Source organism: Pristis pectinata, chromosome 19 (assembly GCF_009764475.1).
Source record: "Pristis pectinata isolate sPriPec2 chromosome 19, sPriPec2.1.pri, whole genome shotgun sequence".
NCBI classification, from domain to species: Eukaryota; Metazoa; Chordata; class Chondrichthyes; order Rhinopristiformes; family Pristidae; genus Pristis; species Pristis pectinata.
Window position 1 is genome coordinate 42,958,817 of NC_067423.1, and position 17,435 is coordinate 42,976,251.

Below are 17,435 nucleotides of genomic sequence, written 5' to 3' on the forward strand. Positions count from 1 at the left end.
AGCCCTCCTTTGTTACAACCTTTGTTTGGTATCTTATCAAACACTTTTTGAAGACCCCAATACACTACCTTCACTGGATCCCCTTATCAAGCCTGCAGGTTACATCCCGGAAAAACACCATGGAAGGAAATTTGTTTTTGACAAATACAATAAAGAACTTCCCAGTTTCTACATGGGCGGGCGGGGAGGGATATTCCCACTCTGGGGCTTTCACAATATTATTAACTCTCCACTGTGTTGTTGCTGTTTCAGAGCTTACATTTGACATAATCAGCAATAGTTTCAATGAACTAATGCTTACACTGCAATGTAACCCACTTATGACCATTTTCTATTCTTTACAGTGCCGCCATTGCTTTATCTGCACTTCAACTCTTGCAGAGAGCCAGAATCTTGACGAAACACAAACAGGAGCATAAAACAGCTTTAGGCCATAAAATGGACCCAGCGCCAGCCCTTAGAAGTGCATTAAAAAGCACTGTGAGTGAAACAACAGGTTACATGAACCTTGCGCGTCAAACATTTTTCAGAGAATATGCTGCAGTTGTTGAGGTCATTTTTTACGTGCGCTTCTGTGAACTAAGTTGGGATGGTTTGCAACATCAAAGGCACTGTATAAATGCAATTTATCATTATAATGTCCTGGCAGTGACTGGTCTGTTCACTGTAATGGGACCATCGGTATCAACAATAAAATAGATGAACTGTAAAAGAACAAAATCCTTTATATCAGTGTAATAATTTATCTCAATCGCTTGCAAATAGATGTATTATTGGTATTGGTTTATTATTGTCACTTGTACCGAGGTACAGTGAAAAACTTGTCTTGCATACCGATCGTACAGATCAATTCATTACACAGTGCAGTTACATTTTGTTAGTACAGAGTGCATTGAGGTAGTACAAGTAAAAACAATAACAGTACAGAGTAAAGTGTCACAGCTACAGAGAAAGTGCAGTGCAATAAGGTGCAAGGTCACAACAAGGTAGATCGTGAGGTCAGAGTCCACCTCATTGTATAAGGGAACCGTTCGATAGTCTTATCACAGTGGGGATAGAAGCTGTCCTTGAGCCTGGTGGTACGTGCCCTCAGGCTCCTGTATCTTGCACCCGATGGAAGAGGAGAGAAGAGAGAATGTCCCGGGTGGGTGGGGTCTTTGATTATGCTGGCTGCTTCACCAAGACAGCAAGAGGTAAAGACAGAGTCCAAGGAGGGGAGGCTGGTGTCCGTGATGCACTGGGCTGTGTCCACAACTCTCTGCAGTTTCTTGCGTTCCTGGAGAGAGCAGTTGCCATACCAAGCTGTGATGCATCCAGGTAGGATGCTTTTATTACAGTTCTCCAAACTATACACATATGTAAGAACAATAATACCTGATGCCACTTGGATAGCTCAATTAGTTCCAAAAATTTGTATTTTGCACCCTTAATCCAGTAAAACATCCCAGGGTAGTTTCCAGAGGTGACGAGGAATCGGCAACATGCAGCATGATGTACTAATGGGAAAAGACACATCATAAAGTGGTGGGGGACAGTCTGGGTGAGGAAAACAGTTTGAGATAGGTTAGAGTGGAGTTGCAGCATGAAGTGGGGCAAGGAAGATCCAGCATATAATTGTGGAGAACTTGCAGCTGGTGAAAGCCACACACCATCCTGACTTGGAAATGCATCACTGGTCCTTCATCATCACTGGGTCTAAATCCTGGAACTTCCTCCTCAACAGCACCGTGGGAGCACCTTCGCCAGAAGGACTGCAGCCGTTCACCACCAGTTTCACAAGGGGAATTCCACATGGCAAAAACCCAAATCCTGGGGGGAAAAAAGGTCTGCATGCGGCAGGAAAGGGGGGGAACAAGTTGGGGCAGAGTGGCAAAAGAACCCGCAGAATGAAGCAGGGACGTGGGGCCAACAATAAGTAGCAACGTGGCTAAAAACATACAGCACGAAGTAAGTGGGAGGAGGAATGCGTCATGAAATGGAGTCAACAAACAGGAATCGTGAGTGGGGAAGGGAAGGAACTGGAGTGTGGTGAGATGGTAAATGATCAGTCGTAGGACATGTGGGGAATAAGTAGCAAAGGGGTGGGAAGAAGAATTAGCAAGAACTGGCAGGTGGGTAGTAAGAATATGAAGCCCAATGTTGGGGGAAAGATGTGCTGCGTTAACTGGGGTGAACCATTAAATGGGTGGACAAAAATAAGCAGTATGTCGTGGGGGTTACAGCCTTCCAGAAATCTAATGAAGTGCATAATATGAAGAGGGGGCTGGGAGGTTACAACAAAGCAGAATGAAATGGGTTTCAAAAATTACAGCATGAAAAAATGATCAACGACGCAGCATGGAATGGAGTGAAGAACATGCAGATTAAAATGGGAAAGAACATGCAGCAAAAATGGGGGAAATGGAGTTAAGGACAGGGATTGTGAACATGCAGCATGAGGTGGCAGGAAGAAAATGTTCTTTGAAAAAGGTTGATGCTTGCTTCTTGTGTGATAGTGAGTGAAAAGAGTTGGGTGGCACATTTTTGCACCAGATTAGGTTATTAGTACGAAAATAAGCATCGTAAATTGTGGATGATGTCATCACATGTGCAAATGACACCAACACTGAGGTGAACTGCACACGCAAGTGCTTGCTTTGATTTCTGACTGGAAGGGGGTGAAAGCCCAAAAAGCATGCCCCAAACAATTTTTGTGCAGATTTTTGGGCTTTCTTTTCCAGAAGCCATGCTGTTTAAAGGATATCTCTCAAGCTGCATTCTTTGTACTGGCTGAGATCTGTGATTTCCTGTGACTTCAGACACAGCCTCAGATGTGCACTGACTGCTTGGTCCAGGACATGTTCACTCTCAGTTTTCTGGCTGCAGAATCACTCCAGGCTGCTGCTGCTGTTCTCTGCCACATCTCAAAGTTTTCTGTTTAATATTGTATGTGGGAGATCACGTAAATCATATACTCAAGGGGAGATAACCTCATCTACTACGTTGCAGGGTTCCCCAAAGTACAAGCATTCATTGACTCTACTCGTGTAATGTTACACTTTACAGAGACCTCCCTGACAACTTTCTGCCAGGATTACCTGTCTGAAACCTTGCAGGGTTTCCATGGACTCCTTGTACAAAGAACGTGCTTCCCATAGTTCCTGTTCTTCGCCAGCCCGCCCAGGTCCCTCTGTCTTTCTGGGAAAACTGTCTGAGCTCTTCCCCATCACTGCTGCATCCACTCATTATGTAGCAACACTCCCCTGTCCCTGGAAGAGTGCTGCTGGTATTGTCTATACTGAGATTGGAGCTATAAAAAAAAGGGCCAGAAGGTGAAGGAATGTGACAGATTAATAGAGTATGCAATTAAACTGACACAGTGTGTTGTTGCACAGGGGTACTTGACGATACTGTTCTGTGATCCCACTGCAAATTAAGATTTCGGTCATTGTGGAACTTACACAGTGTTTAAATCAAACCCTCCACTCCCCTAAGCTGTTTGAACACCATGTTGCTGGTGATGCAATTTCAAGGTCAAAATATGTGGTTTAGATTTAAATAAATGTAAAATGGTTTTTCATTCTGCAAAGATGAAGTTGTAAATGAAGATGTTTCTCCTCAGCAACACGAAGACCATATTAATAAAGACTTCCACCAGGAAACTTGGAATATGGAAGCACGTGGACGTTTGCATATGGGTCTTTGGCTGAAATGTCGATTGGCTATGGTGACTGCTCTGACTGCTCAGATATATTCCGCAGGACTAAAGAAAGGTATTTTGATTTCAGTTTCCAACTGACCAATTTCTTGATCTCTTGGCTATCTTTCCTGCTTGTTTTACTAAACAAGTAACAATTTGTCAAGCAAGTTCAGGATATTACTTCAGAGTTTGCATTTGTAATGTTATTGTGGTCAATTGGTGCTGGATAATTAAAATATTTAAGAGCTTCTAAGATGGCCAAGACAGGACCTTCAGTGGCAAAGTTAATTTTACCTATGTATTGCTCAATAGTTCACCTTAGTAAAAGCAGGAGAAATGATATCGTATGAAAATTAAAATGCCACCTGTTTTGATGGCAAGTTGATGATCTTCCAGCAGCACTTGATGTTTGTCTCAGTATGTGTCCCTGAGAACAATCCATAGATCAGAGTGTTATGCACGTGATCAGAATTCAGTGATTCTAGCCTATGTGGACATCACAGGACAGTATCAGCTCAGCTGTCGTCCTCTCACAGTTAAGTTACCAAAGGGCCTTCTATGAATGAAATACTTTACATGATTATGGCATCAAAAGGCATCTGGCACTATGGATTGGGACCACACCTTCTTCAGTCCTTTTAAGAATGGCGGGAAAAATTTGTATTGGCAAGAAATGATCTAAAGTTCTAAAAGGGAGGGTGGGCACCTGATGATCTGTAATAAGAGATGATTTCTTCCTACCACTTTCATAGTTCACAGTATTAGTGAGTCTGTACATTTTTTTTAAAGCCTGGTGGTATAGTTGAGAGTAACTTTTAATCTTGTGGTTGCATCTTATGCTCTCAATGTTGACTGTTACACATCTTGACATTTGGAAAAGAATTGGAAATAAAGAATAGAAAAAGCAGATGTTTTAACCTTGTGGAAATGTGTCTCTTTTTAACAGAGGGCTTTCTGGATACCTCTCAGCTCTGTGAAGAAGGGGTAATGGAAGCAAAAGACTATGGTGATGTTGAGACACAAGCTGAGTTCATGCTGCAGGAAGTTCTGCTGGATTTCCAGCTGGGATATGTTAATGATCACATTAGGACAGTTTTGCAGGTGAGGTTGTTACCTAGATTTTATCTGCAGAGGGAATTTCACATTTCATGCTCCTTCCTTGAGATCAGAAGTTAATCAGTAACAAATGTTTATTCATTTGGGATGATGATGGTGAATTAAGCAGGAGGAACACATGCTCTCATTCTTTGTTTTCTATGGAGAGGTATAAGACTTGCAACTTTCCTGATTTCAGGACACTGTGAGCCTACATCACAATGTGTGGAGACCCAATGGTTTACAACAAAAAAAAATGCACACAGACAACAATGATCCCATGAATAATAATGAGATAATAACTAGACCATCTGTTCATGTGATTTCGTTAATTGTTAAACCTTGACTACAATACTGGACACAGTGGTGTCCTGGGGGCTTATATGCCGATTTACGAAGTCAAGCTCTATTTAACATTCTCCTCAAAGTTTAGCATCTTCAGTGGTGTTGGACTCATTGGTACCTGCTTGGGTGTCAACCCAGATTATGTGCTCAGGCATCTGGGACAGAACTTGAACCCACAACCTTCTGGCTAAGAGGCAAAGTTCTCCTGTTGGCCCAGGCTGATAGCTGTGATGCTGTTTACCTGTCCTGGGTGTAGACTACTTTGGAAAGGATGTGCACTGCCAGTAGCTGAGCTGGTTGATGTGCATGTGAAATCATTATCATTGTTTCCTCACTGTTCTTCCAGCCTTTGGCCAGATTGCAGTCCCAGGTTATCTGAAAAGGTAAAGGCTGGGGTTGTGGTAAGGAGAACTGGGGAAGTAAGGGGTGTGTTCTTTTTTCATCTGGAGTTTGTAACTCAGAAGAAATTGTGGCATATGGGCAAAGTGGGATGTGACAAAAAAAGATTAGTTATATGGATACCATTATCTTCCTGACACTGACCACAATCTTAACAGTGCCCACTCCAATGATTGTAAACACTGTTTCCTCCATACAGCGTAGATCTGGTTAGGCAGCTACAATCTATGATTATGTGCCACCTTGTCCTGCAAGAGAGAGGGAAGTGCATCAGTGTGTGCCCCTCAGGGTCCTGGGGAGATGTCCTGTCAAGGTTTAAATAGCCGTGTGTGCAAGCTGTGAGACCTGTGTGAGTCTTCCATCAGTTCTGTGAGAGTAAGGTAAATTCAGTGCGAGTCCTGATTATTGTTAGGGGAATAATGGAGAAGTGGTACTTTGAGCATTGTGTGAGCCAGGTGGTGCAGTTGGTGGGATGTGGCATTTACTGATGTTGATCATGTGAGTGTGATTATCAAACTTGCTGCCATACTACATCCAGGCCATTGAGGCTTGACTCATGATATTGACTGCCTGCACTCACTACCAGTGAAGTGTGTAAAAGTCATGGAGCCAGCTCTCGTGTAGAGACTTCACTGTTTCCCAAGTCAAAATCCAGTTTATTGTCATCTGCACAAGTACACATATGGTGGGTGCAATGAAAAATTTACTTGCACCAGCATCACAGGCACATAGCATCAGTAAGCAGCATTCACAAGAACAAACACAAATTAAACACAAAGTCTATTTTAGTGCAAAGTGATCAAAATGGTCATAGTGTTGCTGAACAGTGGTGATTAGGGTCATGCCGGTTGGTTCAAGAACCAAGTGGTTGAAGAGAAGTCGCTGTTCTTGAACCTGGTGGTGTGGGACTTCAGGCTTCTGTACCTCCTGCCCAATGGTAGCTGCGAGAAGATGGCACGGCCCGGATGGTGGGCATCTTTGATGGTGGATGTTGCTGCCTTGAGGCAGCACCTCCTGTAGGTCAGCTTCTGCTCTAGAATGCCTGGCAGCTCCAGATTGACTTTAGTGGCTTAGCAATGATTTTGGCCCTCAACTGGGGTGTGCAGTCAAAGGTCAGCAAACATGGAAATGTGCAGGCAACACAAAGCAGGAGTTGAAGGTGATAGATATGGATTAACCACACCAAATGATTCCCATGCCTATATTTTGAGAGATTCTCAGTTTAGTCTCCAAAAGGTTGTGGGCTATGAATTAGATTAGATCGACTGAGGGAGAAATTCGGTTTTGGCTGCTCACATTAAAAATGTGTGTGACTGTCAGTTGCTGGTTGGATTTACATTTGTATGTTCCAGTCCCTTCTCGTATCCTGCTCTCTCACCAGGAGCATTAACTGGTGACGTGTGGCCCAATGTGTAAACTACTTTCACTCAATCTCCCAGCGAAGATACTGACATTTCTAACATATTATCCTGCTAGATTTATATCTTTGTCCCATTTTATGGTTTTTGAAAATAATTATATTTTTGTGTTTTACTCCTAAACAGAATATAGTGGACTTACTGAATCCAAGACAATTCAATTCACCCAGTGCTGTCCTGATTCTTATTAAAGCTATGCTTCAGTTGACTGACTTAAGTACAGTGGAATGGATATGCACTGTAGAAAGTGCTGTCAGGCAGGAGAAGATGAATGTTTGTCTCTCAGCCCAGAAATTAATTCTTGACCAGGTAGCCAATTTTAAATATTTTTGTCTTCTTGACAGGTGTCCTTTGTCATTAATTGCACAGAACTAACGTATAGCAGGTGTGGCCTTGAGTATGCTGAACCACATTGTCACAATGCTGCGAGACATTGCTATCATCATTAACCCCACAATACTGAATTCAAAAACTCAGCGATGTTAAAGTAGGAAGAGTGCCAACGAGATCATCCTTGCAGCAGGTTTCAGAGAGCAGTTAGAAAGGTTCCAAGCTTAATGTATGGATTTTGAACTAAATGCATTATTCATACATCTATAAGTGTGCCAGTGATGATCCTGCAGAGCATATGCATTTCATGAACAAAATGTCCAGGACGTTTTGATATTTCATTGGTGTATATGCAATGAAAATTCTGCAAAATTTCCTGTGGAGTTATGGTGGGATCCCTTTTCAACTATATAACATTCCAACCTTTAATTCTCTAATGGGCAATTCCATGTTTCCATTTGTAAACCAAATGGCAGGAATTACAATCACTAAGAACAAGGACTGGTTTCAGCAGTTTACACTGATCACTGACAGTGATCCCATTGGAATTAAAACAGGGGACAGGGAATAGCACTCCTTCCTACCTACCAGAAGTTGCAAAGCCTATATGTATAACTCAGTAAAGAACTGAAGTGTGCTGACCCCAACCCTCTACCCAGCCCATCTGAGTAGTTGGCCCGTTAACACTTGCAGAGTGCCTGATGTATATGTTGCCCAAGTACGTGACTCAGTGCCTCAGATGCTTTGTTCATGATAGCTTTGATTCCCTTTGGGGCAAGGGGTGGGGTGCTTGGAGGGGTTTTAAGGGGTCCTCATAAAGTTGAAATAAAAAAAACTGCAGATGCTCAAAATCTGAAATAAAAAAAAACAGAAAATACTGGGAAAACACAGAAGGTCAGGCAGGATCTGTGGGGAGAGGAATAGAATTAACTGATGAAATGTCATTGACCTGAACTGTTAACATTGTTTCTGTCTCCACAGAAGCAATTTGACCTGCTGGGTTTTCCCAGCACTTCTTGTTTATCTTAACTCAATAGGTAAAGTAATGCAGAAGTCTCGGCAGGGAAAGCTTTTACTGTTTCGCTTGATGGCTTTAATGGTACATGGCTGTTTTGAAGTATGTTTTCAAACCTCATTACTCTGTCAAAGTTCCAGTTGCCAAACAAATTAAGGCAAGAACATCACCAGCAGTCTTTCTGACAGCCACTTAAAATTGTACCACAGAAGAAAATTCATTTAACAATCTCTATATCAACTATTTCCCCTTTAATTTAATTTCTTTCATGGCTTTATCTCTTTGAGGAGATTTTAACTTCTAAATACATCTATATCACTGACAATTGTTTTACATCTTATTCTGTTTTATTGAATTTAATAACATTTGATTTTATTTTGATTCTTCATTTTGAAGTAGACTTACAAATAATATTCAAAACTATTCCGTCCTTCAGGAATATTTAGATAAAACTTTAAAAAGAATGCTGGCAAATACAGAAGAGTTGTTTTGGAATACAGCAAAATTGAACTCAGCAAGAGTATTAACAAAACATACATGGCATATTCATTCTTTTATTCTGTATGCAGTTTTGATCTCTATATTACAAAAAGTATAGAGAAGCACTCGAGAAGTTAAAAAATAAAGTTATAACAGGTTAGAGTGTACAACTGCAAGAAAAGATTGAACAGGCCGGGACTCAATTCTCTACAAAAAGAGGTGAAATGAGATACTTAAGACAATGAAGTTTTATAGGGTGGTCATAAGAAAACACGTTTCCATTGTGAGGAATCCACTAGCATGGGCCATAAATATAGAACAGCCACTAAAGAGTGTGGTATGGGATTTAGAAGAAACTTATTTATTTGGATAATGAATATACGTATACAGTAACTTATTGCACATTGAGGGGTTGCAAATACATCGGTGCACTGAAGTGAAAACTAGATGAGGAAGGAGGAAGAGAAAGGATATAGAACAGTTCAGCACAGTACAGACCTTTTGGCCCATGATATTCTGCTGACCTATATAAACCTGTTCCATGATCAATCTAACCCTTCCCTCCCACACAGCCCATAACCCTCCACATTTTTCTTATATCCATGTGCCTATGTAAGAGTCTTTTAAATTTCACTATTGTATCAGCCTCTACCACCACTCCCGGCAGTGCGTTCCAGGCACCCACCACACTGTGTGTAAATAAAAAACCTCCCTCTGACATCTCCCCTAAACTTTCCTCCTCTGACCTTAAACTGATGTCCTCTGTTATTGGCCATTGACGCCCTGGGGAAAAGGTGCTGGCTGTCCACTCTGACTATGCCCCTCATAATCTTATACACCTCTATCAAGTCGCCTCTCATCCTTAGTCGCTCAAAAGAGATATGTTGATAGGATTCGATGAAATTGGGTGAGAGGGAACTTGTGTGAAGTACAACCACCGGCATAAACAGTTTTGTTCAAATATCTATCTTGTGCTGTAAAAACATTGCAAATTATTTCAATTTATCTGTGTATTATGTAAATTTAAGTACTTTTCCTTTTTGGAAAGTAAGTATACTAAGGTCCTGCTACTGTGAGATATACTAAGGTGGTACTTTTGCATTTTGTGTGCAGCTTGTTTTACTGGGGGAAACTGCAAGGCATCAGTCTTATGGGGATGTTTATTCCTGTCTGGCAGTCCCGTTGAAAAATGTTTATCTTCCACATATTATCCTGATGGCAAAAATTAAACTACGAATAGGTAAGGGATTGCATTACAACTTCTATTTCTTTATGAAAGTGAAATTATTATCTGATTAATTTCTAACATAATTTAAAATTTGGAAACACTAACAGCAATAGCAGGTCTTGTGCAGAACACCCTATAAATCCATAGAGTCTTACAGCACAGAAACAGACCTTCTGGTCCAGCCCATCTGCACTGACCATCAAGCTCTCATCTACGTGAACTCTATTTTTCCTCTGGCATCCCCTTTTTACTATCCCCACCACTTTATTCACCTGCCACCCATCTATATTGAGGGGTGTTGTGAAAGAGATTAGAGGTCTCAGAGGCAAGGACTGTGAACACAGTCTTGGAGATAAATGATTTATTTACGGAAGACAAACGCAGGGAAAGGGTAACGGGAACAATACACACACATGCACAGTTTATAGCGAGCGTGGGAAAATTGCAACAGGGGTAGAATACATATATACACACACACACACACACACACACACACACACACACACACACAAAACGAACTGGGTACAGACAATCAAGGAAAAACAATACGATACCCACCACCCCTTGACTCAGTGCAGGCATGGCTCTACGCTAACCAGGGATACTAACTAGAATGCTCCCGACCCTATTAACAGTGCACACCTTACCAACGATCTCTCCAGCACCGTTCCACAGTTCCTCGGCCTGGGGTGAAGCAGGGCGAATCCCTTGGAGCAGTCAAAAGAGGCTGAGCCAAGCACATGCGGCACTCTTTATAGTGCTGGAGGGCTGGGGGGGTCCAGCCCAGGTGATTTACAACGGCAAATGCCCCAAGGCCAAATACAAAGGTGCTTAAAGGGACCAATGGTCAGGTGTGCACTGATGGGTGGGGTGGAGCCAAATCTTGATTGGCGGTGGTGTGTCTTTCGACCAGGTAATGGGCAGTGCTGTCACGTGACAGTCATGACCCTCCACATTACAAGGGGTGATTTACGTAATCAATAACATTACCAACCCACACATATTTGGGATGTGGGAGGAAACTGGAGCACCTGGAAGAAACCCAAACAGGGAGAATGAGCCCAAGTCTCTGGAGTGGCAAGGCAGCAACGTCTCTGGTTGTGCCACATCTCCAGTTGATGCACACGAGGGAATCAGAGGGCTTTAAGCAGCGGAAAGAAAAGATTGGGAACTAACAAGTTAAAATAAAATGGGGATAGGGTAGGGTTGGAGTAAATGGGTGCTTGATGGTCCACGCAGGCTCAAGGGCTGAGGGGCCTGTTTCCATGCTATATGACTCTATGAATTTATGATTCCTTGAGTGTGGTGAGAGAGTTTTTTGGTGAGAGAGTTTTTTGAAGAGACTTCTGAAAGAAGCAATGCAAACAAGTATTGGGGAGAAAGTTCCAATGCTCAGAAATAGTGAGTGGACATTCTGCATTTAGTAATGGGACATACAAATAAGCAATATTTCAGTACTGGAATTTACCCATTTACCCCTAACGTACTTGTAAAATGCCTTGGGACTTTCCTTAATCCTGTTCACTACTGATATTTTGTGCCCCCCTTTGCCCTACTAACCTTTATTTATGCACCGAAACCCCAACACTTCCTATAATCCTAATTTCAGTTCCCTGTACCTATCAAGTGCCTGCTTTTTTTTTCCCTTTATCCAGCCCTTCATTATCACTTGACACCCAAGATTCCTTGGACTTGCTGTTGTTTCCCTTCACTCTTACTGGAACACATTGGTCCTGAATTCTCACCATTTGTTTCCCACTTGTCAGTTGTACAGCTACGTGCAAGTAGTTGTTCCCAGTCTACTTTTGCTTGTCTTACGATATGAAATTGGTTTTCCCCAAATCAGGACCTTAGTTTCTGATCATTCATACCCCTTTCGATAACTACCTTGTAAACCTATGGGATTATGGTCACTACCTCCGACATGCTGTCCGACTGACACTCCGACCACCTGCCCAGTTACATTCACTAAGATTAGGTCCAGTGATCTTTTTACTGCCCCTTTTCTAATGGTTCTATCTGCATAATGGCTCAAAAAGGTCTCCTGGATGCACTTTAAAAATTCCACCCCTCTGCTGTTCCACCTTTAACAGTCTTCTACTACTATAACCCTATTCCTCTTGCACTGCTCTGTGATTTGTCTACATATCTGCTCCTCTATCGTACGTTGACTGTGCCAAACAAATGTTTTTCTCACTTATATTTGCACTGTGGTTTTAAATGCATCCTTATGTTATCAAATTACCATTATCCGACTGTCGCTGTTTCAGAATTTCCCGCCCAGTGAGCGATAGAGAGAGATTTCTTTATTCGTCACACGTACATCGAAACACACAGTGAGATGCATCTTTTGAGTTGAGTGTTCTGGGGGCAGCCCGCAAGTGTCGCCAAGCTTCCGACGCCAACATAGCACGCCCACAGCTTCCTAACCCGTACGTCTTTGGAATGTGGGAGGAAACCGGAGCACCCGGAGGAAACCCACGCAGACACGGGGAGAACGTACAAACTCCTTACAGACAACGGCCGGAATTGAACCCGGGTCGTTGGCGCTTTAATAGTGTTACGCTAACTGTTACACTACCGTGCCTGCCTGGTTCTTCAGCAGATTATGTTAATACAGAGTTTAACATTTTGCCTTTGTTTCCCGTTAAAGGAAATGCTGTAGCACAACTGGCAGCATGCTCAGCCAAAAGAAGGAGTGAATCAACGTGGCAGGAAGCACTTTCCACTTATAGCACAGGTCTTCAGCTTTGTAGAGAAGCTGTATCTCAAGAAGCTGATCTAGAGGCAGACTTACTGTTACAGAAAGGTATAATATATACAGCAATAACATGCCTTGACAGTAACTATTGCAATTAAAAATATCTGGATTTATCATTTGTTTAATACTTCTAGGTAGTCTCGCAGTTAGATGAATTGTAAATGATTTCAGAGTCCAAGTTGAGTTTATTGTCATCTGCATGAGTCCATGTGTGCACAGGTGCAATGAAAGACTAACTTGCAGCAGCATCACAGGCACAGAGCATCAGATAAGAAGCATTCACAAGAAAAAGAAACACAATTGTTAAAAGAAAAAATACAATTACAAGCACACAATTAGAATTAAAAAAGTCCATTTTAGTGCAAAGTGATTAGTGGTCATGGTGTTGCTAAACTGTAGTGATGAGGGGTGATCCGGTTGCTCAAGAAGATGGTTTAGAGTTATGGTGGATCAGCGAGCTTCTTGTTACCTTCTCGTCTAGCACAGGGTCTATTTTATGAATTGTCACTTCTAGCTTGGAACCTTGCTTGATAGTAGGTTGCTTGTAGAAGTTGTTATCACCTGATTTCCATTCAATTAAATAAATGACAAATATCACACTGCCCATGTTACAGCCACTAGGTACCACTTCAGGAAACAAATCAGACAAATACCTGCAATGAGGACGTTGTTCCCTGGCTGAATATGGAGCTGAGGGGAGCAGAAGTGGTCCTCTTGTACCCAAAGGATCACTGATGTTCCTAGCCCTGTGAGTTCCAACTTCTCTACCCCATGACCCAGCTGAAGTTCCTGCAATCGAATCTCTCCCATCCCCACCCAACTCCAATCCTATTGCCAACTGCTGCTTGCCAACCCAAAAATGCCTACATTGCACAGGCAGCACATTGTCACAGCTATCGCTCACCTGCCTGCTCTCCGCTCACCAAGCCCTTGCTCCTTCTGTACAGCTTCACTGACCTTAGTACTGCAGCTTCTCCATGGATTGTCACCTTGTCGTGGTGGAGAAGCTTGTGTGGTCCTGAGATCCCAAGAGTGATGCCATCTGGAGCTCTGCTCCTGGTAGGGTCACCCATGGCGGTAAGGTCGATGGTGAGGTCCCTGACAAAGAACAATCCAACCAAGACCGCAACAGTGGAACAGGCGGACGAAGTTACTTCGAACTCAATGGCTGTGAAGGCGGATGAAGGCTGCAACAAATCCGTCAGCTCCAATCATCGTGGTTTCCATGCCATTGGAATCAGTTGGTTGATTTGTGAAGTATCGTGTGCATTTTGCAGTGCGACATCAAGTACACGTTAAACAAATACACACACAGGTGTCTTCGCTCTGTTAGCTTTGAATTTTCAGAGCTAAGATTGGACTCATAAGCCACTTGAGAGCCCATAAATAGATCAATGGAACGAAGACCATCATCCTCGACCTCGAGGGAGAGCCCAGGTGACTACGATGAGTACTGTAGAGGCCCCAGCAGCCTTGCTTTCATTCCATTTTCTCTTCAAGAACCACACTCCATGGCAATGAAGCCCGATAGCCGACAACCTGAGCGACGTTGCTTTCTCCATTCTAGTGCAGGGTACTTAACCTGAGCATGGAGGTCCTGAATTTCTCAGCCATGGCACTTTGTCTGAAAGTTATTCTGAAATATTGTGCATATAAAATACCTGACTGTCGGAAAATAACCAAGTTGAGAGTTACATTTACAGTTGAGCTCACGATAACTGCTCCTGTAGACTTATTTTTGTAACAAAAAAGGTTTCCATTAAACATTTCTGTACGAGTAGCAGGATAGTTAAACCCAAAAAATGCAAAATGTGACCCTAATCCAATGTATACACCCCTGCTGCTTCCTTCACTGTAGCTGTAATGAGGCATACCTGTCTATTGTAGAGAGATATTTAAATCAGCTTCTCACAGTTCAGATGGAAGGTCATTGATCTGAAACACTGCCTTGGTCTTTCTCTCTTCGCAGATACTGCCTAACCTGCTGACTACTTCCAGTATTTCCTATTTTGTCCCATACTCCAACTCAGAATCTAAGTAATACTTAACTTTTCCTGATCATGTTTCTCTGGGCTCATGAAACTCAACAGTTAATCAGAGGCAGGAACTGTCATCTCTGGGAGGAAGGTAGCCCTTCGAGTACTCCTTGTAGACCAAGAGCTTCAAGATTACATCTCCTGATCCTCAAAGACTCTCAGCACTATGATAAGCACCCTTGGCCGACATCATTCCCCATCCCACCACACTACAGGTCATCATCCTGAGTCTGCAGTATGCCCTCTTTCTCCAGTTGTGGTCAATAATTCCTCCATGGTTTTCTTATCCTGTAGCCAGCCAGATTGCCAGTTTGCCTCTTTACAAAAAAAGATAAGATGTTCTGCTGTTAAATTCAACAGAACCTCCACAATTTCAACCTTGTCAGGTTTTTTTTTGGCTGCTATTAGCCTTCCCTGCCACCGCTCCCCCAACCCCACCCCTCACCTTCTCGTAAACTTCAGAGTCTGAGGAGTTATGACTGTGCCAGTCTCTGTCTATTGTGATGCATATTTCATTGAAAGTTCTCCCATAGACAATAAATACCTGTTAAGAGTTTGAAGGAAAATCTTCATGTATGTTGTTCTCTGAAATCTGGATCACAATAGCTATAATAACTTTTCAGCATACAATGAAAAGTATTTACATTGTTTTCTCATTATGTGCTGATCATAATGACTAGAGAGTCTAGCCATCTACTTTTGACATTCAATGCATTGCCATCATTGAGATCACCACTATCAACATTGTGGAAGTCACTATAGCCCAGAAACTCAATTGGACCAGCCACATAAATACACAACAGGTCAGGTGCAGGGTATCCTGTGGCAGAGATGTACCACCTGACAACCCAAAGCCTTTCCACCACCTACAATGTGATGGGGACTCCCCAGTTGCCTGGCTGACTGCAGCTCCAACAACTCTCAGGAAGCTCGTCACTGTCCAGGACAAAGCATCTCGCTTGTTTGGCACCCCATCCACCACCACCAGCACACAGTGACTGCAGTATGTATCATCAACAACCTTCACTGCAGTTATTCACCTGGGCTAGTCCAACAGCATCCCCCAAATCTATGATCCCCACCAACAAGGACAAAAATTAGCAGGTGCATAGAAACACCAGAGTCCCCTCCAAGTTACAAACCATGCTGGCTTGGAAATATATCGATGTTCCTTCATTGTTGTTGGATCTAAATCCTGGAACTCTCTACCCAAAATCAATGCAGGAGTACCTTCACCAGAAGGACTGCAGTGATTCAAAAAGATGCCTCACCACCACCTTCTCAAGAGCAGTTGAGTTAGGGAAATAAATGCAGGCCTTGCCTGCAACACCTCCATCCCCAAAATGAATAAAATCTATATTCAAATGGTGTGAAGCTGTTTCCTGTATGTGTTTATTCACACAGGGATTGTTTATGGCTTTTCTACATGCACTGTAATATCAGAAAATGCAACTATGATTTATCACTTATGTATTGCAAATCTGTATTACATTAAAGTGACAGCAGAGACTGCAGATGCTGGGATCTGGAGCAACACACAAAATGCTGGAGGAACTCAGCGGGTCAGGCAGCACCTATGGAGGGAAATAAACAGTCGATGTTTTGAGCCGAGACCCTTCATCTGGACTGGTTGATGAAGGGTCTTGGCCCGAAACGTCGACTGTTCATTCCCCTCCATAGATGCTGCCTGACCCGCTGAGTTCCTCCAGCATTTTGTGTGTGTTACATTAAAGTGAGATGTCCTTTAAATATTGTAAATTATTCAGAGATCTAATATGTATATTTTTTTAAGGAAAAGTACTGCGCCAGTTGACAGAAATACGTTCTGGGAAAAGCCTCGAAGCTGCTAATTTTTTGATGGAAGCCATCAACGTTTCTCACTTTCACGGGCAAAATACCTGGTAAGCTTAATGGGATTGGCAAAGGCTTCAACAGTGTTAACATCACCATGGACATGCTTGAATGTTTACAAAGATAAGTAAATATGGGGTTACTGTAAAAAAAATAGAAATACAGAAAATTCAGACGTCTCATCATCTGAAGTTGGCAGGTTTGCTGTGAGGAGAGATTGAGCAGACTAGATCTGTATTGAGTTTAGAAGACTGAGAGGAGACCTCATTGAAACTTACAAAATTCTTGATGGAGCTCAATGTGAGGAGGATGCTGCCTTTGGCTGAGGAATCTAAAACCAAGGGTCAGTGTAATAAGGGGTAGGCCTTATAGGAGAAGAGGGGAAATTTTTTCATACGGATGATGGTGAATGTTTGCAATTCTCTATCCTAGAGAACTATGGTGGCTTTTTCACTGAGTTCATCTAAAACAGAGATCAATAGATTTCTGGATATTACGAGAAACAAGGGATTTGGGGAATGATACAGGGAAATGTCCCTAAAAGAGATAGGCAATGATCTTGATGAATGGCAAACAGGTTTGAAGGACCAAATGGCCTATTCCATTTATGTTGTTCTCTCAAATCTGGATCACAATCGCTATAATAGCTTTTCAGCATACAATGAAAAGTATTTGTATTGTTTCTACTGCTTATGTTCTGATATGTTCTTATATTAACATTCTTTCTCATTTCTCATTTACAAATGAGCTTGGTGTATATTCCCTTGTATAATTTTTGAATTTTTATTCGCATCTTGC

At 42.3% G+C, this 17,435-nt stretch overlaps 1 protein-coding gene and 1 long non-coding RNA gene across 2 annotated transcripts in view; both read left to right on the plus strand.

The window, feature by feature from the left end:
• LOC127580590 (cilia- and flagella-associated protein 54-like) overlaps nt 1–17,435 on the plus strand; it is a 102,915-nt gene that overhangs the window by 38,663 nt on the left and 46,817 nt on the right. Inside the window, exons 11-16 of the mRNA XM_052034177.1 lie at nt 345–480; nt 3,602–3,752; nt 4,626–4,780; nt 9,875–10,001; nt 12,643–12,798; nt 16,579–16,687. Coding sequence (XP_051890137.1) covers nt 345–480; nt 3,602–3,752; nt 4,626–4,780; nt 9,875–10,001; nt 12,643–12,798; nt 16,579–16,687 — 834 coding nt within the window. The remainder of the gene's footprint in view (nt 1–344; nt 481–3,601; nt 3,753–4,625; nt 4,781–9,874; nt 10,002–12,642; nt 12,799–16,578; nt 16,688–17,435) is intronic.
• LOC127580529 (uncharacterized) lies at nt 4,686–9,967 on the plus strand. The gene is made up of 3 exons (XR_007957835.1): nt 4,686–4,780; nt 7,063–7,245; nt 9,875–9,967. It is a non-coding gene; the product is annotated as an uncharacterized LOC127580529 (long non-coding RNA).